Consider the following 26,319-nt stretch of genomic DNA (forward strand, 5'->3'; position numbering starts at 1 on the left):
AACTTAATAAACTTATTAAATAGTGTCTTTTCAAATTTGAATGAATGGCCTTGTACTGGAGACTTCCAATGGGAAGGTTTTAGAGACAAGCCTTGTATGTAACGAATGAGGCATCATATATTCAAACTTGCACTGTTACTTATAGCCGATTCGCAAGCCCGGGAATTAGAATTTGGGAACTTCAATATCCTCTCTCCCTGGTGGACAAATCCAACACTTCTACAAATTTATTCCAGCTAAAGATAAATACACACTTATTGTTCTCTTTCTGGGTGGAAACAATTTGTATAACGGAACTGACGATTGGGAAGCTGACATAGAAGAAATTGCAAACGATCTTGTTGAGTTAGCAAATAAATTTACAACTGTTGCGAAAAAAGTATTTGTCATCAGAATACCCCCGCGTGGTGAAAATTTTGCCAGAGCTCAATCCTTAAATGATTTACTCAAACAAAAGACGGACGTCAGCTGGAAATTTCGTAGCTGCAATCACTATCTCAAAAGCAAAAAGTGTCGAAAAATCAGAGACGAAGTGCATTTGAACGAAAACGGAATCAACAATCTAAAAAATTTGCTCAAAGATAACATCCTTTACAAATTGTACGACCAAAGTTACGACGAAAAGGTAACGGCCGAACGATTGAGTGCCACAGTTCCGGATTTTGCAATCGTGGTTCCTTCATTGGATAGTCAAAGCGTTTGTTTTCCCTTTTCTTTCTCTGCTGGCAGTGACCTTCAGGTTACATAGAGACAAAGAAACCTTTGTGTTTTTTCTTTTTTTGCTCGCAGTGATACTTTGATCACAGTGACCTTCATTGACAGACTAGCAGAGACAAACTAAATTTTCGGGGCAATATTTGAAAGCAAAATCATTTCAATGACAAACCCCAATGAAAATACACCAGTCCCTAAAAGTAGTAACAGCCAAACAAACGAACACAAAACACGAAACAGTTGTGCAACTTGCTCTAGCAAAATCAACAAACACAAATTTTGTTGCGTTCACTGTCAAAAAAAACTTTGTGCCTAAAACCAGAGTGTACTGGTTTCGATAAAAGTTGTATCGACGTCCTAATCAAATATGAGAAAAACTTACTCCACATTTGTAATGAATGCGCCGGGAAAAAAAGCAACACGACTTTAAAAATGGAATCAACTGATAATACAGCTCTGAATGACCAACTTGAAGAACTCCACGAAAAAATCTCAAACTTTGCGTACAGCATAGAGCAAACTAACATATCTCTGGATAACGTGCAAAAGGAGATCAAAAGTCTCAAAAACCCAGATGAATCTTACGCAAGTGTTGTTGGAGCAAACAACGCCGGAAAAGTAGTGTACAAACCGGAGACTTTCAATCAAAATCCTCTCGGAATTAGAATCAGGGGAATTAATGAGTCAAAATCCAAGGAGGCTGGTAACAGATTGCAAGAGGACCTCTGCCATGTAGAGCAAATATTAGAGCACCTAAACATCGCGGACAGAAAAATCACCAAACTTGTGAGACTTGGAAAATACAATTCTGAAGACAAAAGAGAAAGAGTAATCCTTGTTCATACAGCAAGCGCACTTAGTAGGGATCTCATCCTGAAATCAGTCAGCCGCTTGAAAGACTATAAGTACAACGATAGATCAATTTATATCAGTCCCGAATTGTCACCCGAGGACGCAAAAAAGAAAACAAAGCTTTAATGAAAAGGCGAGAACTGATCACTAGCGGAATAGATTCAAAATTGCTACGTATTCGGCATCTTGAACTCAAGAAGAAAGAAGGCGACAATTGGGTTATTCCAAACGTCAATGAAGAAAGTCAAACGAGTAAAGAATGACTACATAGAAGCGCTAAAGTACTCGCCGCCAATGCTCGAAGCCTGCTAGATTTAAACAGACGAGCAAGTTTCGCTAATAGTCTTTCAATTTGCAACTATGACTGTGTGCATAACAGAAATATGGTTAACTGCTGAGGTCACCAACGAAGCACTATTTCTACCCTCTGATATTATATATCGAAAAGATAGGAAAATCACTGACTTCAAAAGTAAACTTGGGGGACTTCTAATTGCTGTAAAATCATCCCTTAAACACAAAATGTGGATATTCCTTTAATCCATGATGACTTTATTGTTGTTAAGATTAACCTTTCAATGTCTTCTCTAATAATTTGTTGCATATACAATGCGCCCGAGCAAAGCAACTACCGTTGGGCAGTAAATGATTTCCTAAACCTTCCTGAAAAATTAAAAAACTATTGTGGACACCAATTCCTTAGTTGTGTTTACAGTTGACAGCAATTTTACAGAATCTTCTTGGACAAATATGTCTTCAACAAAAGACTACGAAGAATTAATTTTAGATCAATTCATAGAAAATATTCTCTCAAATGTAGCTCCAAGTCAACTAGTGTTTTTATGCAACAATCCAGAAATAGTTCTCAATTGTACTTACGACCGTTCGCTGTTCAAGAATTTTAGTATTAATAACAAACCTTGCTCCCACCAAAAATCCACAAGTACCTCCTATAATGTTGATCTCTTCACTCCTTTTTGCTACAGTAATGTCGATTTTCTTCTGGAACAATTCTACAGTGGCTACGCAACAAAATATAAGAAAATATACAGCTTGTCACTAAACATCGGGCAAGTTTACAACCATGGATCTCAATGGAACATCCCATATGATAAGTTAAACACTAAAAAGCGAGTTGAAAAATCTAATCTCAGTTTCAAACAGAAGATTAAAAAATTAGAAGTAGAGGTTCCTAAAGCGATTGATAATGATCTCTCAGATTATGAAGCCGAAATTTTTGAAAACCGACAATTCAGCAAAATACAAAAATAACTTTCATCAATTCGCAAAAATCCACAAGTAACTCCTATAATGTTTTGGAAGGTTATGGAGCTAACCACAGATAAACAGAAGCTGAGAGCTTCAACTTCTTCTTTGCGAGCGTCTTTAATCAAAAAACAGAAATACTAACAACATGCTCAAAACAAAATCTCAATTTCACCAAAGTTGATTCCACAAAGGTCGAAAACCTGCTCAAAGATCTTAATATCCACAAGTCTACTGGACCAGACGGAATTGGAAACTTACTGCTGAGAAATTGCAGTAGTTCAATCACAAAGTCAGTCACATTCTTGTACCAAACAATATTGAATAAGAGAACCTATCCTACATATTAGAAAGTAAGCCAAATAAGTCCCGTTTTCAAAGACGGTAATAAATCAGATGTAACTTGCTACCGAACCACAAGTCTTTTAAACTGCATGTCCAAGGTACTCGAAAAAATTAGATTTGATGAAATATACGAACTAGTAAGACACAAACTGTGTGAAAATCATATTGGCTCCAGGAAAAATCGATCGGCAACTTTGCAGTTACTATTATTTCTCAACACAGTGTACAAAAATTTGATAATGAAGCGATCAAAGACCTAAGTATCTTAAATCTTGACTTTGCAAAAATTTTGACACTGTACCATATAATATTCTGATACAAAAGCTTTATTACATTGGCGTTGGAGGGAAGTTAATTCAATTGATATCGTCGTATCTAACAAATCGCAATGTGTGAAAATCAACAATGAGGTATCTGATTTGATAGAAGTCAACAGTGGTGTCCCATAGGGTTCTATATTAGGACATCTTTTCTTTATTATTTTCATCAACGACTTACCTGGACACCTAACTGAAGTAATTTATTTGCTATGGCTTTGCTGATGATATTAAACTGATAAGTGAGAAGCAATGCAATACTGAAACCGCAGTTTCTAGTTTGTCAACTTGGTGCAAAGAAAATCAAATGGACTAAATTATAAAAAAAACTCACCTCCTGAACATCAAGGGAAATATAACGGCGTCTATTGACAACCATAAACTAGATCAAGTAAAAAATCAGCGGGACCTTGGGCTCCAAGTTTCAGAAAACCTAAATTGGAATGAAAACTGCTCCTTTAGAAAACGAAAACGTTAATGTGCTTTTTTCAAGCTTAGAAATATTTCTCAAAAGTATGAAAAAAAATCTAAACTGAACGCTTATTTAGGTTACGTTGTACCGATAGTTACTTATTGCTCACAGGCATGGTTTCCGAATAAGTCGCAAATGAAATAAATTGAAATGTTACAAAAAATTGCCACAAAATGGATTTTGAGCGAAAAGCCGAGCTATAAACAGCGACTTGTTACCTTGAATCTGTTGCCTCTGCCTTTATATTGAAATAAACGACTTATTATACCTTATTGCTTTAAAACAAGGTAAATACGATATTGAACTATCAAACTTAGACAGTATTCAGGAAAGTGCCACTCGTCAACATAGCCGAGAACTACAAATAAACAAAAATCGATTAGTAAGAAGCGAAGAAAATTTTTTCACCGGACAATAATTCTCCACAATTTAGTGCTCAAAGTTTATCTAAATTATGGTAGAGGCTTAACTAAAAATACAGTGTCAAAAATTTTTTGGCATTATTTCTGCAATCAGTACACAGAGGAAACAAATGCACTTCGCGCATTGTATGCAAGTGTGGAAACTGCAACATTAATCAGAAACTTATGAATTTGGACAATTGAATGGGAGCAATACCCTGAAGAACAAACTTCGAAGCCTAATCTACTACTACTACTACTAGTTGCTGTTGTTGTGAATTTACGAATGCTTGTCGAGGGGTCGTTCGCAACACGACTTTAAAAATGGAATCAACTGATATTACAGCTCTGAATGACCAACTTAAAGAACTCCACGAAAAAATCTCAAACTTTGCGTACAGCATAGAGCAAACTAACATATCTCTGGATAACGTGCAAAAGGAGATCAAAAGTCTCAAAAACCCAGACGAATCTTACGCAAGTGTTGTTGGAGCCAACAACGCCGGAAGAGTAGTGTACAAACCGGAAACTTTCAATCAAAATCCTCTCGGAATTAGAATCAGGGGAACTAATGAGTCAAAATCCAAGGAGGCTGCTAACAGATTGCAAGAGGACCTCTGCCATGTAGAGCAAATATTAGAGCACCTAAACATCGAGGACAGAAAAATCACCAAACTTGTGAGACTTGGAAAATACAATTCTGAAGACAAAAGAGAAAGAGTAATCCTTGTTCATACAGCAAGCGCACTTAGTAGGGATCTCATCCTGAAATCAGTCAGCCGCTTGAAAGACTATAAGTACAACGATAGATCAATTTATATCAGTCCCGAATTATATCAGTCACGCAAAAAAGAAAACAAAGCTTTAATGAAAAGGCGAGAACTGATCACTAGCGGAATAGATTCAAAATTGCTACGTATTCGGCATCTTGAACTCAAGAAGAAAGAAGGCGAGAATTGGGTTATCATTCCAAACGTCAATGAAGAAAGTCAAACGAGTAAAAAATGACTACATAGAAGCGCTAAAGTACTCGCCGCCAATGCTCGAAGCCTGCTAGATCTAAACAGACGAGCAAGTTTCGCTAATAGTCTTTCAATTTGCAACTATGACTGTGTGCATAACAGAAATATGGTTAACTGCTGAGGTCACCAACGAAGCACTATTTCTACCCTCTTATATTATAAATCGAAAAGATAGGAAAATCACTGACTTCAAAAGTAAACTTGGGGGAGTTCTAATTGCTGTAAAATCATCCCTTAAACACAAAATGTGGATATTCCTTTAATCCATGATGACTTTATTGTTGTTGAGATCAACCTTTCAATGTCTTCCTAATAATTTGTTGCATATACAATGCGCCCGAGCAAAGCAACTACCGTTGGGCAGTAAATGATTTCCTAAACCTTCCTGAAAAATTGAAAAACTATTGTGGACACCAATTCCTTAGTTGTGCTTACAGGTGACACCAATTTTACAGAAACTTCTTGGGTAAATATGTCTTCAACAAAAGACTACGAAGAAATAAATTTAGATCAATTTATAGAAAATCTCTCAAATGTAGCTCCAAGTCAACTAGTGTTTTTATGCAACAATCCAGAAATAGTTCTCAATTGTACCTACGACCGTTCGCTGTTCGAGAATTTTAGTATTAATAACAAACCTTGCTCCGACCATTTTCCAATTTGCACTCAAACGAACCTCTTACTTGATCCACCATTAATTCAAGCGAATGACAAGTTCGCCTATAATAATACTGACTGGAAAGATTTTAATTACAACCGTACAATTGATCTCTTCACTCCTTTTTGCTACAGTAATGTCGATTTTCTTCTGGAACAATTCTACAGTGGCTACGCAACAAAATATAAGAAAATATACAGCTTGTCACTAAACATCGGGCAAGTTTACAACCATGGATCTCAATGGAACATCCCATATGATAAGTTAAACACTAAAAAGCGAGTTGAAAAATCTAATCTCAGTTTCAAACAGAAGATTAAAAAATTAGAAGTAGAGGTTCCTAAAGCGATTGATAATGATCTCTCAGATTATGAAGCCGAAATTTTTGAAAACCGACAATTCAGCAAAATACAAAAATAACTTTCATCAATTCGCAAAAATCCACAAGTAACTCCTATAATGTTTTGGAAGGTTATGGAGCTAACCACAGATAAACAGAAGCTGAGAGCTTCAACTTCTTCTTCAACTTCTTCTTTGCGAGCGTCTTTAATCAAAAAACAGAAATACTAACAACATGCTCAAAACAAAATCTCAATTTCATCAAAGCTGATTCCACAAATGTGGAAAACCTGCTCAAAGATCTTAATATCCACAAGTCTACTGGACCAGACGTAAATGGAAATTTACTGCTGAGAAATTGCAGTAGGTCAATCACAAAGTCAGTCACCTTGTACCAAACAATAATGAATAAGGGAACCTATCCTACATATTGGAAAGCAAGCCAAATAAGTCCCGTTTTCAAAGACGGTAAAAAATCAGATGTAACTTGCTACCGAACCATAAGTCTTTTAAACTGCATGTCCAAGGTACTCGAGAAAATTATATTTGATGAAATATACGAATTAGTAAGATACAAACTGTGTGAAAATCAATTTGGCTCCAGGAAAAATCAATCGGCAACTTTGCAGTTACTATTATTTCTCGACACAGTGTACAAAAATTTGATAATGAAGCGATCAAAGACCTAAGTATCTTAAATCTTGACTTTGCAAAAATTTTGACACTGTACCACATAATATTCTGATACAAAAGCTTTATAACATTGGCGTTGGAGGGAAGTTAATTCAATTGATATCGTCGTATCTAACGAATCGCAAACAATGTGTGAAAATCAACAATGAGGTATCTGATTTGATAGAAGCCACCAGTGGTGTCCCACAGGGTTCTATATTAGGACCTCTTTTCTTCATTATTTTCATCAACGACTTACCTGGACACCTAACTGAAGTAATTTATTTGCTATGGCTTTGCTGATGATATTAAACTGATAAGTGAGAAGCAATGCAATACTGAAACCGCAGTTTCTAGTTTGTCAACTTGGTGCAAAGAAAATCAAATGAGACTAAATTATAATAAAACTCACCTCCTGAACATCAAGGGAAAAATAACGGCGTCTATTGACAACCATAAGCTAGATCAAGTAAAAAATCAGCGGTACCTTGGGCTCCAAGTTTCAGAAAACCTAAATTGGAATGAAAACTGCTCCTTTAGAAAACGAAAACGTTTGTGCTTTTTTCAAGCTTAAGAAATATTTCTCAAAAGTTTGAAAAAAATCTAAACTGAACGCTTATTTAGGTTACGTTGTACCGATAGTTATTCATTGCTCACAGGCATGGTTTCCGAATAAGTCGCAAATGAAATAAATTGAAATGTTACAAAAAATTGCCACAAAATGGATTTTGAGCGAAAAGCCGAGCTATAAACAGCGACTTGTTACCTTGAATCTGTTGCCTCTGCCTTTATATTGAAATAAACGACTTATTATACCTTATTGCTTTAAAACAAGGTAAATACGATATTGAACTATCAAACTTAGACAGTATTCAGGAAAGTGCCACTCGTCAACATAGCCGAGGAGAACTACAAATAAACAAAAATCGATTAGTAAGAAGCGAAGAAAATTTTTTCACCGGACAATAATTTTCTACAACTTAGTGCTCAAAGTTTATCTAAATTATGGTAGAGGCTTAACTAAAAATACAGTGTCAAAAATTTGATAATGAAGCGATCAAAGACCTAAGTATCTTAAATCTTGACTTTGCAAAAATTTTGACACTGTACCACATAATATTCTGATACAAAAGCTTTATAACATTGGCGTTGGAGGGAAGTTAATTCAATTGATATCGTCGTATCTAACGAATCGCAAACAATGTGTGAAAATCAACAATGAGGTATCTGATTTGATAGAAGTCACCAGTGGTGTCCCACAGGGTTCTATATTAGGACCTCTTTTCTTCATTATTTTCATCAACGACTTACCTGGACACCTAACTGAAGTAATTTATTTGCTATGGCTTTGCTGATGATATTAAACTGATAAGTGAGAAGCAATGCAATACTGAAACCGCAGTTTCTAGTTTGTCAACTTGGTGCAAAGAAAATCAAATGAGACTAAATTATAACAAAACTCACCTCCTGAACATCAAGGGAAATATAACGGCGTCTATTGACAACCATAAGCTAGATCAAGTAAAAAATCAGCGGTACCTTGGGCTCCAAGTTTCAAAAAACCTAAATTGGAATGAAAACTGCTCCTTTAGAAAACGAAAACGTTTGTGCTTTTTTCAAGCTTAAAAGAAATATTTCTCAAAAGTTTGAAAAAAATCTAAACTGAACGCTTATTTAGGTTACGTTGTACCGATAGTTATTCATTGCTTACAGGCATGGTTTCCGAATAAGTCGCAAATGAAATAAATTGAAATGTTACAAAAAATTGCCACAAAATGGATTTTGAGCGAAAAGCCGAGCTATAAACAGCGACTTGTTACCTTGAATCTGTTGCCTCTGCCTTTATATTGAAATAAACGACTTATTATACCTTATTGCTTTAAAACAAGGTAAATACGATATTGAACTATCAAACTTAGACAGTATTCAGGAAAGTGCCACTCGTCAACATAGCCGAGGAGAACTACAAATAAACAAAAATCGATTAGTAAGAAGCGAAGAAAATTTTTTCACCGGACAATAATTTTCTACAATTTAGTGCTCAAAGTTTATCTAAATTATGGTAGAGGCTTAACTAAAAATACAGTGTCAAAAATTTGATAATGAAGCGATCAAAGACCTAAGTATCTTAAATCTTGACTTTGCAAAAATTTTGACACTGTACCACATAATATTCTGATACAAAAGCTTTATAACATTGGCGTTGGAGGGAAGTTAATTCAATTGATATCGTCGTATCTAACGAATCGCAAACAATGTGTGAAAATCAACAATGAGGTATCTGATTTGATAGAAGTCACCAGTGGTGTCCCACAGGGTTCTATATTAGGACCTCTTTTCTTCATTATTTTCATCAACGACTTACCTGGACACCTAACTGAAGTAATTTATTTGCTATGGCTTTGCTGATGATATTAAACTGATAAGTGAGAAGCAATGCAATACTGAAACCGCAGTTTCTAGTTTGTCAACTTGGTGCAAAGAAAATCAAATGAGACTAAATTATAACAAAACTCACCTCCTGAACATCAAGGGAAATATAACGGCGTCTATTGACAACCATAAGCTAGATCAAGTAAAAAATCAGCGGTACCTTGGGCTCCAAGTTTCAGAAAACCTAAATTGGAATGAAAACTGCTCCTTTAGAAAACGAAAACGTTTGTGCTTTTTTCAAGCTTAAAAGAAATATTTCTCAAAAGTTTGAAAAAAATCTAAACTGAACGCTTATTTAGGTTACGTTGTACCGATAGTTATTCATTGCTTACAGGCATGGTTTCCGAATAAGTCGCAAATGAAATAAATTGAAATGTTACAAAAAATTGCCACAAAATGGATTTTGAGCGAAAAGCCGAGCTATAAACAGCGACTTGTTACCTTGAATCTGTTGCCTCTGCCTTTATATTGAAATAAACGACTTATTATACCTTATTGCTTTAAAACAAGGTAAATACGATATTGAACTATCAAACTTAGACAGTATTCAGGAAAGTGCCACTCGTCAACATAGCCGAGGAGAACTACAAATAAACAAAAATCGATTAGTAAGAAGCGAAGAAAATTTTTTCACCGGACAATAATTTTCTACAATTTAGTGCTCAAAGTTTATCTAAATTATGGTAGAGGCTTAACTAAAAATACAGTGTCAAAAATTTGATAATGAAGCGATCAAAGACCTAAGTATCTTAAATCTTGACTTTGCAAAAATTTTGACACTGTACCACATAATATTCTGATACAAAAGCTTTATAACATTGGCGTTGGAGGGAAGTTAATTCAATTGATATCGTCGTATCTAACGAATCGCAAACAATGTGTGAAAATCAACAATGAGGTATCTGATTTGATAGAAGTCACCAGTGGTGTCCCACAGGGTTCTATATTAGGACCTCTTTTCTTCATTATTTTCATCAACGACTTACCTGGACACCTAACTGAAGTAATTTATTTGCTATGGCTTTGCTGATGATATTAAACTGATAAGTGAGAAGCAATGCAATACTGAAACCGCAGTTTCTAGTTTGTCAACTTGGTGCAAAGAAAATCAAATGAGACTAAATTATAACAAAACTCACCTCCTGAACATCAAGGGAAATATAACGGCGTCTATTGACAACCATAAGCTAGATCAAGTAAAAAATCAGCGGTACCTTGGGCTCCAAGTTTCAAAAAACCTAAATTGGAATGAAAACTGCTCCTTTAGAAAACGAAAACGTTTGTGCTTTTTTCAAGCTTAAAAGAAATATTTCTCAAAAGTTTGAAAAAATCTAAACTGAACGCTTATTTAGGTTACGTTGTACCGATAGTTATTCATTGCTCACAGGCATGGTTTCCGAATAAGTCGCAAATGAAATAAATTGAAATGTTACAAAAAATTGCCACAAAATGGATTTTGAGCGAAAAGCCGAGCTATAAACAGCGACTTGTTACCTTGAATCTGTTGCCTCTGCCTTTATATTGAAATAAACGACTTATTATACCTTATTGCTTTAAAACAAGGTAAATACGATATTGAACTATCAAACTTAGACAGTATTCAGGAAAGTGCCACTCGTCAACATAGCCGAGGAGAACTACAAATAAACAAAAATCGATTAGTAAGAAGCGAAGAAAATTTTTTCACCGGACAATAATTCTCTACAATTTAGTGCTCAAAGTTTATCTAAATTATGGTAGAGGCTTAACTAAAAATACAGTGTCAAAAATTTTTTGGCATTATTTCTGCAATCAGTACACAGAGGAAACAAATGCACTTGGCGCGGAAACTGCAACATTAATCAAAAACTGCTGCTGCTGCTGCTGCTGCTGCTGCTGCTGCTGCTGCTGCTGCTGCTGCTGCTGCTGCTGCTGCTGCTGCTGCTGCTGCTGCTGCTGCTGCTGCTGCTGCTGCTGCTGCTGCTGCTGCTGCTGCTGCTGCTGCTGCTGCTGCTGCTGCTGCTGCTGCTGCTGCTGCTGCTGCTGCTGCTGCTGCTGCTGCTGCTGCTGCTGCTGCTGCTGCTGCTGCTGCTGCTGCTACTACTACTACTACTACTACTACTACTACTACTACTACTACTACTACTACTACTACTACTACTACTACTACTACTACTACTACTACTACTACTACTACTACTACTACTACTACTACTACTACTACTACTACTACTACTACTACTACTACTACTACTACTACTACTACTACTACTACTACTACTACTACTACTAGTTGCTGTTGTTTTGAATTTACGACTGCTTGTCGAGGGGTCGTTCTGACCCTTGAGTCTTGCTTTTAGAGAATTGTCCGTAAATTTCTGCATCGGTGACAATCGCAACACAGTTGCCACGTGCAGATATTTTGGGTGTTGAACGATTTATTAACAAACTTCCACATCAAGTTTAGTATTCGGTTTTTCAGTCCTTGCGGTTCCATAAAATTTAATTCATTGTCGATTCGGTTTGCTAGTCTGCAATTTTTGAAAACAAATTTTTTTCGCGCCTTTTCGAGTCTTACTTTTCTGAGCGTGTACAAATCTGTGGATCTTTTTCGAACTTTGTTTATTTCAGGTATTTCAATATCGTCTCTTCCTTCTTGAGTAAGCTTTGAGAGAGTGAGGAGATCGTTCATCTGCATGTACATTGGTAATGTCATGATGTTCAAAAGCCTCAGTTGATTCTCGTAGGGCTCGTTTCGTCCTGTTATCCACCTCACTGCTTTCCGAGGCAGAACCAGCGATTTGTATAATCCCAGTTTTATGGAGGGTTTTACGGAATAGGCGACGCTCCTCCTTATCAAGTAAAGGACTCTGTTTGCTTTTTTGAGTCTACCATTTATATGAGCCGACCAAGTCAGTTTCCTACTGACGTTTATACCAAGGTCCTTGACTGCTTGCAGAGAGTTCAAATTTTGATTTAGGAGTTCAGAAATCCTTTTCTGGCCCTCTTATGTTTAGTATTGCACACTTGTCGACTCCAAGTTCCATTTTGTTTGTCGCTACCAAGTTTTGTACTGCATTTATGTCCTCCTGGAATTCGATGTCGCTGTATCCTATTGAGGGAATTTTCAGGTCATCGGCAAACAGGTATGGATCGCTAAATCTTAGGACATCTGGGAGGTCGTTGATGAGTATACAGAACAGAAGGGGTCCAAGAAGAGATCCTTGGGGGACGCCACTTGTGATTTCAAGAATCCTGGAGCTTGTGTTATCAGCTCTGCCGAATTGTCTTCTATTGTGGAGATAGTCAACCAAAACTTCGAGGAAGCATCCGCCCACACCAATTTGACATACTTTGATGATTAATTCTTTATGCGGTACTTTGTCGAAAGCTTTGGAGAAGTCAGAGTAGAAGGTAACTCTGTTGTCACTTGTGTTCTTATCCATTGCCTCGTAAATCTTTTGCAGGAAGGAAAGCATATTTGTAGTTACAGATCTACCTCGAACAAAACCATGCTGATGCTTGCTCAAGTGTTTTACAATGTGTTCATATAGTGGCTCGTACATGCATTTTTCGAAAATTTTACTGTCGATATTCAGTAGAGAAACCGGACGATAATTCGTGAACAGCCTCCTGTCGCCCTTCTTATGAATAGGGGTGACTGATGCAATTTTCCATTGGTCGGGAATTTTTCTCAAGCGCTTTCTGTTCCTAAAGACTAGGTATAAGACATCAGACATTGGATTCGCTGTTTTTTGGTAGAAGATAGGGGGTACCCGTTTGGGCCTCTAGTCTTAGTGATTCCGAGCTCCAATTGTATTCGATTAATTTTTTGCTTTGATATACAGAAGTTTGTTAAAGTTGGCTTCATAGAATTGATGTCTTCTATGCTAAAGGAATGTTTAGGAGTGTAGACAGAATGAAAGAAGTCGTTTAGTAGGTTTACTTTGTCTTCAATATTGGATGCTGATCTTCCACCATTAATTAGAACTTTGGGGAGGTTTGGTGCCTTATTAAGGCTTTTGAGATGTTTGAAGATCACATTCGTGTCTCTGGTGCTCATTATTTTCTCTTGATAATTACACCGACCTATTTCTGCAGCATCTGTCACAACGTTTTGAAATTTCCTTACGATGTTTTTCCGATATGACGTTGGTTTGTTCGCTACGAGTTTACGCTGAGTGTTCAACTTTTTCATCAAATTGGACGTACTTGGTGTAATCCAAGGTGGTAGAGATTGTCTATGCCTGGTCCTTTTGGGAATCGTTGCTTGTGCTACCTTGTCGAACAAATCGTACATCTCTTCGCACATGTTTATGTTTGTGTAACACACTGTTTTGATGTCAGCAATTTTGATCATTTCGCTTACTTCCGAGTAATCGGCTCTTCCAAAACTTCGAAAAGTTCTCAAAGTTGGTTTCATTTCTGTATGAGGGCACTCAACTAGAAGACTGATTGCCTTGTGATCTGAGCAGTTAAATGTTAAATGTCTGCAGGTTAGTGAACAGTGGGGTGGGTCAGTAATAAGTTGTTCAGATGCTAGGCTGTTTTTGATGGCAATCATTGCCCCTCCGTGAGTGTTGTTTTCCGCATCTTGTTTTCTGTCTGATCTATATATGGTGTAGAGTAGTTCAGATGATAAAATGTTGTCGTTTAACCATGTTTCGCAAGCACAAATAAGGTTATAGTCATTGAGCATTACTGCATTAGCAAATTTCGACCTTCTTTCCAGGCTTGCTAGGCTATTAATTAGAAGAATGTTGATGAAACCTAGTCACCGCCCTTCATGGTTATCTCCTAAATCTACTTTCTTGCCATCATTGAACAACTCGAGGTTTCGAATTTTCAGCTTATCGCGGGGAAAATTTTCCTCAAGTAGTTCTCTTCGTTTTTTAAGACACAAATTTTCTTTAATTGCGTCTTCTTTTGACAAGGCTGGTAAAATGCACACACCTTTCTCAGTTAGAACGGTTTTTTCGTGGGCTTTCGCTAAGAGTAATCTGGCATCATGTTCAGTTGGAAGCGTCAGAAGTAGTGTCCGTGGTGTTTTCCTGGTGTTGCTGAATTGACCCAGTCGTTTTAGCTCCGTTATTTGGGTTGTGACTCCTATTCGGTTTAACACATCGTTCACTTCATTCGTAGTGGGGACAAAATTCTCGGCTTTGGAGTTGTCGGGGTCTTCTGGAACCTCTTGTATTCGAATGCTTTTTCTGATATTGCGATCCAAGTCAGGCAGCTCTTTGGAGTGTACATTTCTTGGCGGGACGGCAGCAGCCTCCGCATAGCTCTTATCTATTTTTTCGCATGTAGCTTTAATGGCATTATCCACTCTTGTATCAACGACCGCTGTTATTCTCTCTTCCATTGTCTGCAATTTTCTGTTGATCTCCTGCGTTTCTGTTTCAATCTTTTCATTCATCTTGTCAATCGTTCGACATTTTATGAAGTTGTCTCTTTCATTATTATTCAGACATTTTACACAGAGAAGCATTGCCACTTGACCCGCTTCTTTGAGACCATTAACTTGCGTAATTCCAGTACAGCTTGGCTCGAAGTGCATATGAACATTACAGGCGACGCACATGTATCTTGGCCATATTTGATTTATCACTTTTTTACACGTATTGCAACTTTTTGTCATTGTTAAGGGGGGATAAATAAAGCGATACTCAAGGATCAGAAAGATAGATAATGTTAGGAGTTTGGACAACTAAATCCAGTCTCTTAACAACAGAAGAAGAGTCTATACAAAGTTTTGCTCAAAGCCTGGTCATTTAAATCCAGTCTTTTCACAAAAACTTACTATAAATTATTCAATGTCCCGAGTTTCTCCCAGTTTCTGTCGTTTCGCTTTTCGTTGTTGCTTGTTCGGCTTCTTTCGTTTCTTAAAGAGTCTATTGAGGTCGATACCGTTATTGATAACAATTTCGAGACTAAGGAATGTTGTTGGTGAAGCTCGTTGTACTCGTTGTTCTTTGAGCTGTCTTTTCGTTTTCTGTTAGATATGAGATCCTTGACTACGTTGACAACCGGTATGTTCAGAGTTTTCAGCTCTGACTGTATGCCGGGTGCACCCTCTCGCTCGCAATACACAACACCTACTATTTGTTTCAAAGCCCGAATTTCCTTCAGCAGTTGAGCAGATGACCGGTGAGTTCGGGGGTCGAAAGGATGATCTGTTATAGTGTTGTTTATAACGTCGTCCCACACAATAAATTCTTGTCCGTAATCGAAATTTTTGATGATGTTCTGTAGTGATTTCTTTGGGTTTTTTGCAAGTGGATGTAGACAAATACCAGTGTCACTGTAGACGTTTCCTGATAGTGTCTCTGCTTTTTGTTGTAGTTGAGGGTCTCTTGTTTGTAGTGCGTGGTGTAACGAACTTGCTCCAATAATAATAGGAACCATCAGAAAGATAAGGGGGGCACCTCGGCTACCCCGTAAATCATGTTAATCTGAAACTACTAGGAGGGATTTATCTTGGCCATATTTGATTTATCACTTTTTTACACGTATTGCAACTTTTTGTCATTGTTAAGGGGGGATAAATAAAGCGAGACTCAAGGATCAGAAAGATAGATAATGTTAGGAGTTTGGACAACTAAATCCAGTCTCTTAACAACAGAAGAAGAGTCTATACAAAGTTTTGCTCAAAGCCTGGTCATTTAAATCCAGTCTTTTCACAAAAACTTACTATAAATTATTCAATGTCCCGAGTTTCTCCCAGTTTCTGTCGTTTCGCTTTTCGTTGTTGCTTGTTCGGCTTCTTTCGTTTCTTAAAGAGTCTATTGAGGTCGATACCGTTATTGATAACAATTTCGAGACTAAGGAATGTTGTTGGTGAAGCTCGTTGTACTCGTTGTTCTTTGAGCTGTCTTTTCGTTTTCTGTTAGATATGAGATCCTTGACTACGTTGACAACCGGTATGTTCAGAGTTTTCAGCTCTGACTGTATGCCGGGTGCACCCTCTCGCTCGCAATACACAACACCTACTATTTGTTTCAAAGCCCGAATTTCCTTCAGCAGTTGAGCAGATGACCGGTGAGTTCGGGGGTCGAAAGGATGATCTGTTATAGTGTTGTTTATAACGTCGTCCCACACAATAAATTCTTGTCCGTAATCGAAATCTTTGATGATGTTCTGTAGTGATTTCTTTGGGTTTTTTGCAAGTGGATGTAGACAAATACCAGTGTCACTGTAGACGTTTGCTGATAGTGTCTCTGCTTTTTGTTGTAGTTGAGGGTCTCTTGTTTGTAGTGCGTGGTGTAACGAACTTGCTCCAATAATAATAGGAACCATCAGAAAGATAAGGGGGGCACCTCGGCTACCCCGTAAATCATGTTAATCTGAAACTACTAGGAGGGATCGGTGGCTCAAGCCTCGCCTTCTTTCGCACTATCGGCAAGCGCATTGCAGACGCCACCGGTGACCCCAAATCATTCATATACCTAAAACAATTACTTGGCATAGCCATCCAGAAAGGGAATGCGGCTTGCATAATGGAGAGCATCCATGGGAGGAGCATCGCTAGCACTCACACCCATACGACCTCATGCCTCACTCATCCTCCCCTTTTGCCCTCTGGCGCTCGCTAACCTTTATAACTCCTCCCCTTTTACATGATTTCCCAATTTTGCTCGCGAAGTTTAATTTGCACAAGGCCCATTTTGTCTTGTACCTATGTTGTTGTTGCGACTTTTCGGCATCAAGCCGAGGGGATTGCTCCCATAGAAGTTTTGGTCGTGATTCCACTATTTTCTGCAATCGGAGTAATCACAGAAAATGGTCCATGTACACACTACTCTTTCGTTGAAGTTCAACATCAGACGGTCCCACATGAATGACAGAATACGTTTCTTGAGTCCCAAAGGCTGGGAAAAGTCTATCTCTTCAGGCAACTTTGGCAGTTCGAAAGTAGACGTTCTCTCTGAATTTCTCGGTTCTCAGTTTGAATAATCTGCTTTTAACTCTACCATATTGGTGTTCATAGGTTTCTATCAATGGAAGTGCGTTTTCTTTTTCATGGTACAGTTTAGACAATAGAAGTAAATCATTAAGTTGCAAAAACATAGGAAGCGGAAGTAATCTTAGGGATACCATGTTTTCAAAGTACGACGCATTCCTATAGCCCGTTATCCACTTCAACGCACGTTTTTGAAAGCATTACATTAGTCTCATACTTCCACGCGATGGGTGCCAAGTGCTTGAAGCAAAAGTAATCAAGGGTAGAATTCGGGATTTGTAAGCACAAATTTTCACTCTCGTTTCCATATTCTTCGATAAATTTCTCTTCAGAAAACCAGAAGTTCGATTAGCTTTCGCAAGCCTAGACTCGAGGTGCTTTGCCGCTTTCAGGGTACCCGTAAGCTGCACTCCCAAGTCAGTCACTTTTGTGGATTGCTCTAATGTAGTGTTATTCATCGTAAGGCTGAGGGACTGTCCCTTAAATGCTATATAACATTTTTCAGCAGCTAGTGACATTCTGTTCCTGGATACCCAAAGTGAGATTCTGTCAACTTCTTTTTGTATTTCTTGGTTACGTCTGTCAATAAACAAGAACTTTGCGTCATCCGCATACAGATATGGGGTGCTGCATATCAGGGAAGTTGGCAAATCATTTATGAAGATGCAGAAGAGTAAGGGGCCCAAAATGGACCCCTGCGGAACACCACTTGATACTTGTAAAAGGTCCGACCTGACACCATCACATCTTACGAACTGTTTACGGTTACATAAATAGTCCTTGAGAAGACTAAGTACACACCCGCCCACTCCAATTCTCCTTACTTTGATCAACAATTCAGCATACAATTTACCTTTTTCCCGGTGTAGACAGCTTTGAATTTCTTGAAGTAGCTTCGCACTGTTTGGAAAAGCGGATCTTTTCCGTTTGTGCCCCCCCAGCTTAGTGGGTGCATATTATTTTTTTAATCTGCAAACATGTAAATTAAACTAACCACTTGGTTAATGTTACATGTTAGAAATTTATTAATCAAACATTATTTTTTTCTAATTTATAACAAATTAAGGTTCGGTTTTCGTAAAATAATTTAATAAAAAATATGTTTAAATCCTGCAACCCTTCTGTCTATTGGAACTCTTTCGTGTCGTTTAAGCATTTCCGCTGTAACTTTTTGTTTAAATTTGGTCTTCGACGTTTCTTTTCTAATTGTAATTGGAAGTGTGTTCCATTTTCGAATAAAGTTACGAACAATTGAACCATTACTCCATTTTGACTTACATTTTTGTTCTAAGAAAAGGTTATGGGTTCGTTTGTTTACAATAATAGGCACGTTTTCTAAAAATCTGAAATGTTTATTAGAGCGATTTCTTGTTTGTTGGAGAATATTGAAAAACCTATTTAAAGACACCCGTGTTATTTGGAGCTCTGCTGGAAGAATTTTAGTCTCCAGAAGTAGATCTCTGGCAGTATCGTATTTGGTTTTCATAAAGCAAACTTTTATTCCCCAGTTTATCTGTTTGTTAATTCTGTCAATAGAGTAAGATGGTAAATTTTGAAAAAAAATTGCGCTAAAATCTAAATGAGACAAAACTAGTGATTTAAAAAGATTTATTCTTGTTTTTAGCGGTACCTGATAAAAACCCCCAGAGGCACGTGCAATACTTTTACAATGATTTACTATGTAATGACACGTGCTCTGTAACTGGGGGGAGCATAACGTACTGGGTGGGGGGCACAAACGGAAAAGATCCGGAAAAGCTTTTGAGAATTGTGCAATTTTCATTGCCATTGTTACGTAAACGTACTTGTGATGCGACTACAAAAATTTCACACTCTTTACGCAGTGAGTCTTATCCGTAAGACTTGAATATATAAAGTAGCTTTCCAATTGTTACGCTCATTAATTTAAAGGCACCGTCATAAAATACCTCGAAAATCGGTTCACGTCATACAAACCTTGTTTTATTGGAGCATCAGACGTTGCACAGTTTTCTATAGAAGGGAACTTTCCGATTGGAGTAGGATCGGAAACAGAAGATTGCAATTTCATCGACTCTTTGGTACACAGTGAAAGGAGCGACGGTGATTCAATTGATGAATTAGCCGCATCATCGATTGGCGAGTCCATATTGTTCCTAGCAGCCACCTTCTTCTTGAAAACAAACTTTTTCATTGCCTAAATCTGAAATAAAATTCATACAAACCCCTTTTAGAACAAAATCTTTGGGAAAAAAACATAGCAGGAGAGGTCCTGAATTTCATTACAAAGAATTGAATTTACTAATGACCTGACAACCTACATTTTTACATTAACGGTCAACAAAGCAAAACATAACCGACTAACGTCGGGCGAATTGCTCTCAAACGACCGGCGAGCGGTTGGCTTCGTCAGTACCTAGCCACTGTTTAGTGAGTTTAGCTTTAGCTTGATTGAAGGGGCCTGATATTAGGGTAATGGACAATGACATCACGCCACATAACAGCCGCTGAAGTGCGGCATCAACAAAAGAGTTAAGGAGAGAGAGAGAATGCGAGATTAAACGTGAGCGAGAGAGAGAAGAAAAGAAACGCCCGCCAACACAGAGACAGCGAGGGAGAGCTAGGAATTTTTTCCGTGATGAGATTCGACTCAAGTTTTAGAACTTCAAGTTTTCTAGACTTGTTAGTAACTAAATCATATAGAAAAAAAAACTGAAAGTGCAAAATTCAAAAAAAAGTTTCCACATTTCGCAGAAAGAAAATGTTCAAAAGCAGTTTTTGACTCTGGATATTTGTCATGTAACCCATCTGCAAGACTTAAAAAACTTCGTTGGCCAGTAATGATCGTTAAACTCAGAAAAGGACAAATATTCAAAAATTTTAAAAACAATTGCAATTTTTAACAAAATCTTGCCAAAATTCGTGATATTAAAATCTTCAGAACACCATTCCATTGTCTTAAGAGACTATCCAGTATGCCTATTTCAAGCCTTAAACAGTTTCACTGGTTCATAATGATCAATACACTTGGAACATGACAATTTTTCAAAATTTTCTTTAAATTAAAATTTATCAAAAAATTGCTAAAACTCGAGTCATTAAAATAACGATAACAATTCCATTAACTGTAGAAACTAGGCAGCAGCTTAGTATCAAACGTCGAAGGAGGTTTCTTGCCTCTTGAGGCTAGATAAACCTAAAAGAAATGACAAACAATTTCAAAAAACATGAAGATTGCAAAAAAAATTTTCAAAAAAAAGCTAAAACTCGTTATATGTTAATATCCTTAAAAACACTCCATTGCAACTAGAAAAGATACAATAACTTGGTATCAAACTCTAGCGGAGGTTCCTTGGCTCTTAAGGCTAGATAAACCTATAAAATGACAAAAATTTTCAAAAAAATTTTGAAAAATTGCAAGTTTATATAAACAAATCGATAAAATTTGTGATATTAAAAAGTTGAAAACCATTCCTTTACCCCTAAAAACTATGCAACCACATATTATCAAACCCTTAAGCAAATTTTCTGAACTCAGAGGCTGAAAAATCTCGAGTAATTACAATAAATGTTAAAAAAAATTTAAAAATGCTATTTTTTTCAGATGTTATATCATGAAAAAAAAATTCCTTTACGTCTAGAAACTATACACTGACCTGTTATCAAACCATAGAGGAGGCTCCTTGGCTCTTGACGCTGGATAAACCGAAAAAACGACAAAATTTTCAAAAACCTTAAAAAAATTTGCAGGTTTTTTCAAAAAAATGCAAGAATTCGCGATGTTGAAATGTTAAAACCGTTCTATTACCACTAGAAACTGCACAGTAACCCATTATCAAACCATAGAGTGGGTTGCTTGACATTCAGGGTTGATAAAACTCAAAAAATGAAAAAAATTTCAAAAAGCTTGAAAAAAATTGTGAAAATTTGTATAAATTTGCGTTGCTTTTAGCGAGCGGTTGTTCGTCAGTAGCTAGCCAGGGGGGGAGGGGTGCAGATGGGGGTAGCAACAGTTGGTTGGGGGGCAACAGCGCGGTGGGGGGGATGGGGGCAATAGTGGGGGAGGTTGTGGTGCTAATAGTGGGGGGGGGTGTGGGTTAATAGTGGGGGGTCTTCAACCTCTAAGAACCGCTGTTCACACCATAATTATAAGACTCCAAAACTGTTTGAACTGAAACAGAGCTAAAAGGCTCTAAGAGCACTTAATTCCCGCTGGGCGCTGACTGTTTATCCCGTTTTTGAGGACGAAAAGTCAAAAACGTCAGACAAAAAATCGGTCAATCGAAAAATCGCACAAAAAAAAGACCGACAGGACTAATATAATTGCTACAAACTTCGTTTGAGAGAAATTAGTTACAGTAGCCGCCAGTGCGCAATATTTATTATCTTTAGTAATTGAGCGTGGTACTTGTTCAAAATACAAGGATTGAAATTTAATTAATAAGTAGATAAAAGCAGAAGAAAATGGTTTTAAATAAATGAAGATCTAATAGAGTGATTAACTCTGATGGTAGGTTTGGTGTTCAATGAATGAGTTTTATGCTCAGTTTTGTCTGTCCCCAATATCGTTTGTCACCACGTAAATACTGATATCGCACAATTGTTTATATTGCTCGAAGCCCGAGCTTTGTCTGTTTCAATTTGTCGACACCTATCAAGATTGTGTCAGTCGGGGAACGTAATCAATATTGGGAACGTAATCAATATCCTAGGCATCGGGTAGGGTATATTGTCAAGGATACAATTAACCGTCAAGGATACAAAAAACAGTCAAGGATACAATATTGTCAAGGATACAAAGCCGCATATGAAAGAAGAAAGAAAAGGACATCGATATAACGCGGGTGTAGCCGAAAATACTGAGAAACAACAATTTGTATTACAGTACAGAGGCAACATCTCTAATAAATTAGTAAAGAAACTGAACAAAATTCATCCTGTACAGACATTTTTTACCACTCGGAAACATAAGAGCTGTTTACCTAGCCTTAAGTCTAGCTTTGATAAAGATCTCAAATCCCACGTGGTTTATGAACTCACTTGTAATGGATATGAACTCACATATTACCACAAGGGTTGTTGAGCATGCCACGGCGGACTCATCGATGGGAATACATGCAATCGAGTGCACCGGTGATAAAACAGCTTTCCAGTGGAAGAAATTAGAACAATGCAGCAATCAATCTAATTACTAGACACTAGATAGGACACTAAGGCTCTATATAAGAACAATGAAACCAGCCATCAATACGACGAATACCAAACACGAGAACTGACACTGAAATCTTAGTTTGGAGATGAAAATCCAACTTGAAAGACTCGTCACCAAACGAAAATTTCAACTTTACAAACTTTCAACTTTTAGCATTTTGTATTGTTTATAACCTGAAGATGAACTCAGAGTTCGAAAACGTTCGTAAGAAAATTTTATATTGACAATCCTTTTTTACATCTTGATTAATCAGGTAATAAAATAAAATTTAAACTAAATCTTTGACCTGAAAACCCAAGGTTTTTAGTACACCTTTTTTTATATACGTGTGACACACACTGCCCCCCTCTCAATAAGAATAGAGTGTGCCACTCACTCATATAAAAATCAAACGAATTTTACAGGTCTTGATGCATTAACGTTTTAAAATACGAAAAGTTTGTACTTTTCATTTAATAAGTTTAGGTATCAGTTGTCGTCATTCATGACTCTCACTGCCTCGTCCAGCACGAAATTGTTGTACGCTTCCCGCGCCCCATCGTTTATCAGTATTTGGTATGCTCGATTGGTATGGTCTTGAAAAATTCCTCATCTCCACCAGCATCAGGGCGCGTCAACAAGCTCATTTTGTGGTAGTTTTTTCGATCTGAGCCTTAGAAGCAGAACTTTTTACCAACAAAATCTCGTACAATGTCGCAGGCCGATTCAATACATTTTTATTCTGAATCTCGAATAAAAATTTTCTGTGGCCTTCGATTTAGCTTTCTCGTTTTTCAAAGAATACTTTTGTCTATTGATTATAGTGTCTTTCCTGCGACACTCACTCGCCAAGTATTGGTTATAGTTTTCCAACTGCCGAAGTTCTGACCTCAATTGGTCATTCTCTTTCTCCATTTTCTCCATGGCTTTGCTTTTTTTATCAGTATTGACTTTTAGATTGGCAAGCTCCTGCTTAAGTAAGTTGATTGACTGTTCTTGTTCGGCATTTCTAGCTGCCGCCGCCTTTAGTTTATCTCTCAGCGCCTCACACTCGGCGCTCAGTTTTCCCTGCTTCTCTTGTTGCCTCTTTGGCTTTGTCGAAATGATTGTCTTGTTTTTGTCGAAGCTCGACAATATCCTTTTGGAGTAAAGAGTTTGTACTCTTCAACTTCTAGTCTAACTGCGCGCACTGGTTTTGCAGTTCCACTTCAGTCTGCAGAGCTCGGGACCGAATATTGGCGGGCGCCAGAAGTTCTAGTGTAGACACCTTCCGAGTCCGTGACAGACAAGATTCCAAGATTCCACTCGGTACACTCCTGGGGAAGTCTCCGAAACAAATTTCCACAACTCCGGCAAATAGTACACATATTCACTAATTTGTGGCGTCTCGCTGCCTGCTATGTTTGATGGAAACCATTTTTGCTTTTAAAGTTTCTCAATATTTTCAGTCCTGATCTCAGGACTTTTCCTTCATTTTTTATTGGTCTGGACCTCAAGACAACTCTTTTTCATTTTTTTTAGTCTTGAACTCAAAAAAACTCATTTTAATTTTTTTTGGTCTTAAACTCAAGACAACACATTTTCATTTTTTTTTGTCTTGATTTCAGGACAACTCATTTTCATTTTTTTACACAACCGACTCCTTCAAGGACTTTTTCTCTTCAATCATTTTCTTTTGTTCTCGGCGCTCATTATTTAATTTGAGTAGTTGATTATACATACGTGTTCTCGTTACAGGGTCGAGATTCCGAAACAGTCGTTGCCAGGATGCTCCATTAATGACTAATCCTAAATAGATGAACAATTTAGGAAAATTTTTCACAAATTGGAATATGAGGTAGACTGTTAAGACTGACACAGCAATGTCCTTAGCTTTTAACCAAACGTATAAGCTTTCAGTTTTTAAGTTACGAAAAATTCTTATTTCATTTGTTAGAAAAAAATGTTTTTGGAACTGAGCGTTCCAATGAATAAAATTTTCAGGACTGTATTTTTCGTCCAAATCTCGGAATGCTTCCCGACTGATAATTCCATTACTATTATGGCGAATTGTTCCAGCAATTTGACTCTGTTTTACGTCTGATTTGGAGAAAAGGCTACTATGCAGGTTTTCGTCACTTACATTTAAGTTAGTATTCATCCGCCACTGATATATCTCACGATTGAATTTCTTCATCGTTTCTCCATATTGCTGAAAACTGCCGTCTTCTAATTTCACAACATTTGGGTACAGCGGGTTGCATGCAGTGATTGTATAATTATGATAAAAATTTTTGTAATAGGGTCCATATATATAATAGAAGAAAAATTCTGACCCTCTACTAACACAGGAACTTCTGTGCAAAACGAAGTTTAGTTATTGTTGCTACCATCTTTGAACATTTATGAACATATAACACAGATCCTGCTCTTTCGACGTGATTTCCTATCTCGAAGAGCTTTACCGATGTACAAACAATGTTTTTTGATATTTCAATCATAGTTTGAATTTTTAGTCGTTGAATCTCGCATTGGAGCGTTCTAATTTTCATTAAAAAATGTCTCTCTCTTTGAAAAGTTCGAAATTTAAGGTGTCAACAACGCTTGAAAGAAATATTTCCATGGTTATTTTAAGATTACCAGTTTTCAGTTCTAAACCTTCCTCGGAGTAAAAAACACCTGGAACTCCGGTTGTTTTCACCTGCTGTCCAAACAAACTAATTACTTTTTCCTCTAAAATTTCTAATGCAAAATCTTCGTATTTGTTTTTGTGTAAATTTTTTCCGCTGATAAAAGTGGTCTTGTTGTTACCAAAATTTTTATTGGGTACTCCTTATTAAAGTGTTTGAAGGTTTGACCTGTTTGCTCACCTTGATTTTCAAAAAAAAAATAGTTTACGAAGTTGTCTTCAAAATATGTGGTTTTGATAAAAACAGTTTTCGAGAAACCTAGGGGATCCTTAAAGTTTAAGAGGTTTCGTTGTATCAGCTTTCCCCAAATTGTTCCGATGTAAAGTTTTGCATTGATCATCACATTTCCAATAAGTTTTAATCCTGTAGGTGAAACCCACTCGACAGGCTCAGCATACATAGCACCTTCACGATTATTTTTCTTCATGAAGCTCTGGCTATGCTCCTCAACATAAGTAGTTTCACTTGCTCGTTGTAAAATCTTTTCCGTTACTGAATTGTTCACTTTAAAGATTTTATCTCCAAAACCTGGTAAAACAAAGTTTTCGTTTTGCCAAATGCTCCTATAGGTTCAGTCGTTTAATGGAAATATGGATTTTAGGAGTCTTGAGTTTTTGGTAATAAAGACAAGCATAACGAGCGGGCGGACGGGCGATCCGGATGACTTGCGTACGGCGGCGGAGCGGGCGACACTGTCGGAGCCGTAACGGAGCTCTTCAATCCGAGCTGTTGGATAGTAACCCCTAGGGTTGCTTTCTTCAACGATCCAAACCAAATCACCAACCTTGAGATGCTGCTCGTCAGGCGTCTGCCACTTATATCTACGGTAAAGCGCAGGTACATACTCCTTAAGCCAAAGTGCTTAAATGGCGTTGACGTAGGACTGTGCACGGGCGTACCGCTTACGATGATCGTACTCGTCGACGCCATCGATAGACGGAATTCCGGTTGCTTGGTTACCGAGTAGAAAATGGTTAGGAGTTATTGCGCCTAGGTCTGACGGGTCGGCGCTTACGAGCGTTAAGGGACGTGAGTTTAGTGCGTATT

At 37.4% G+C, this 26,319-nt stretch overlaps 2 protein-coding genes across 4 annotated transcripts in view; one reads left to right on the plus strand and one right to left on the minus strand.

Moving 5' to 3' along the window:
• LOC142336214 (uncharacterized) overlaps positions 1-26,319 on the minus strand; it is a 352,380-nt gene that overhangs the window by 156,053 nt on the left and 170,008 nt on the right. The window contains exons 1-2 of one of the 2 annotated variants that reach the window (XM_075384882.1): positions 23,075-23,088; positions 19,390-19,617 (exon numbers count right to left, since the gene is read on the minus strand). In XM_075384882.1, coding sequence (XP_075240997.1) covers positions 19,390-19,606 — 217 coding nt within the window. In that variant the 5' untranslated portion in view covers positions 19,607-19,617; positions 23,075-23,088. Of the gene's footprint in view, positions 1-19,389; positions 19,618-23,074; positions 23,089-26,319 lie in introns of those variants that run through there. The other variant, XM_075384881.1, reaches the window with a different exon arrangement.
• LOC142336215 (cytochrome b-c1 complex subunit 1, mitochondrial-like) overlaps positions 1-26,319 on the plus strand; it is a 313,919-nt gene that overhangs the window by 18,110 nt on the left and 269,490 nt on the right. The window contains exon 1 of one of the 2 annotated variants that reach the window (XM_075384884.1): positions 7-21. The exons of the other annotated variant lie outside the window; for it this stretch is intronic. The gene's annotated coding sequence lies outside the window, so the exon portion shown is untranslated. Of the gene's footprint in view, positions 1-6; positions 22-26,319 lie in introns of those variants that run through there. 2 annotated transcript variants of the gene reach the window in all.

This window comes from Convolutriloba macropyga, chromosome 3, assembly GCF_964194025.1.
Source record: "Convolutriloba macropyga chromosome 3, txConMacr16.3, whole genome shotgun sequence".
NCBI classification, from domain to species: Eukaryota; Metazoa; Xenacoelomorpha; order Acoela; family Convolutidae; genus Convolutriloba; species Convolutriloba macropyga.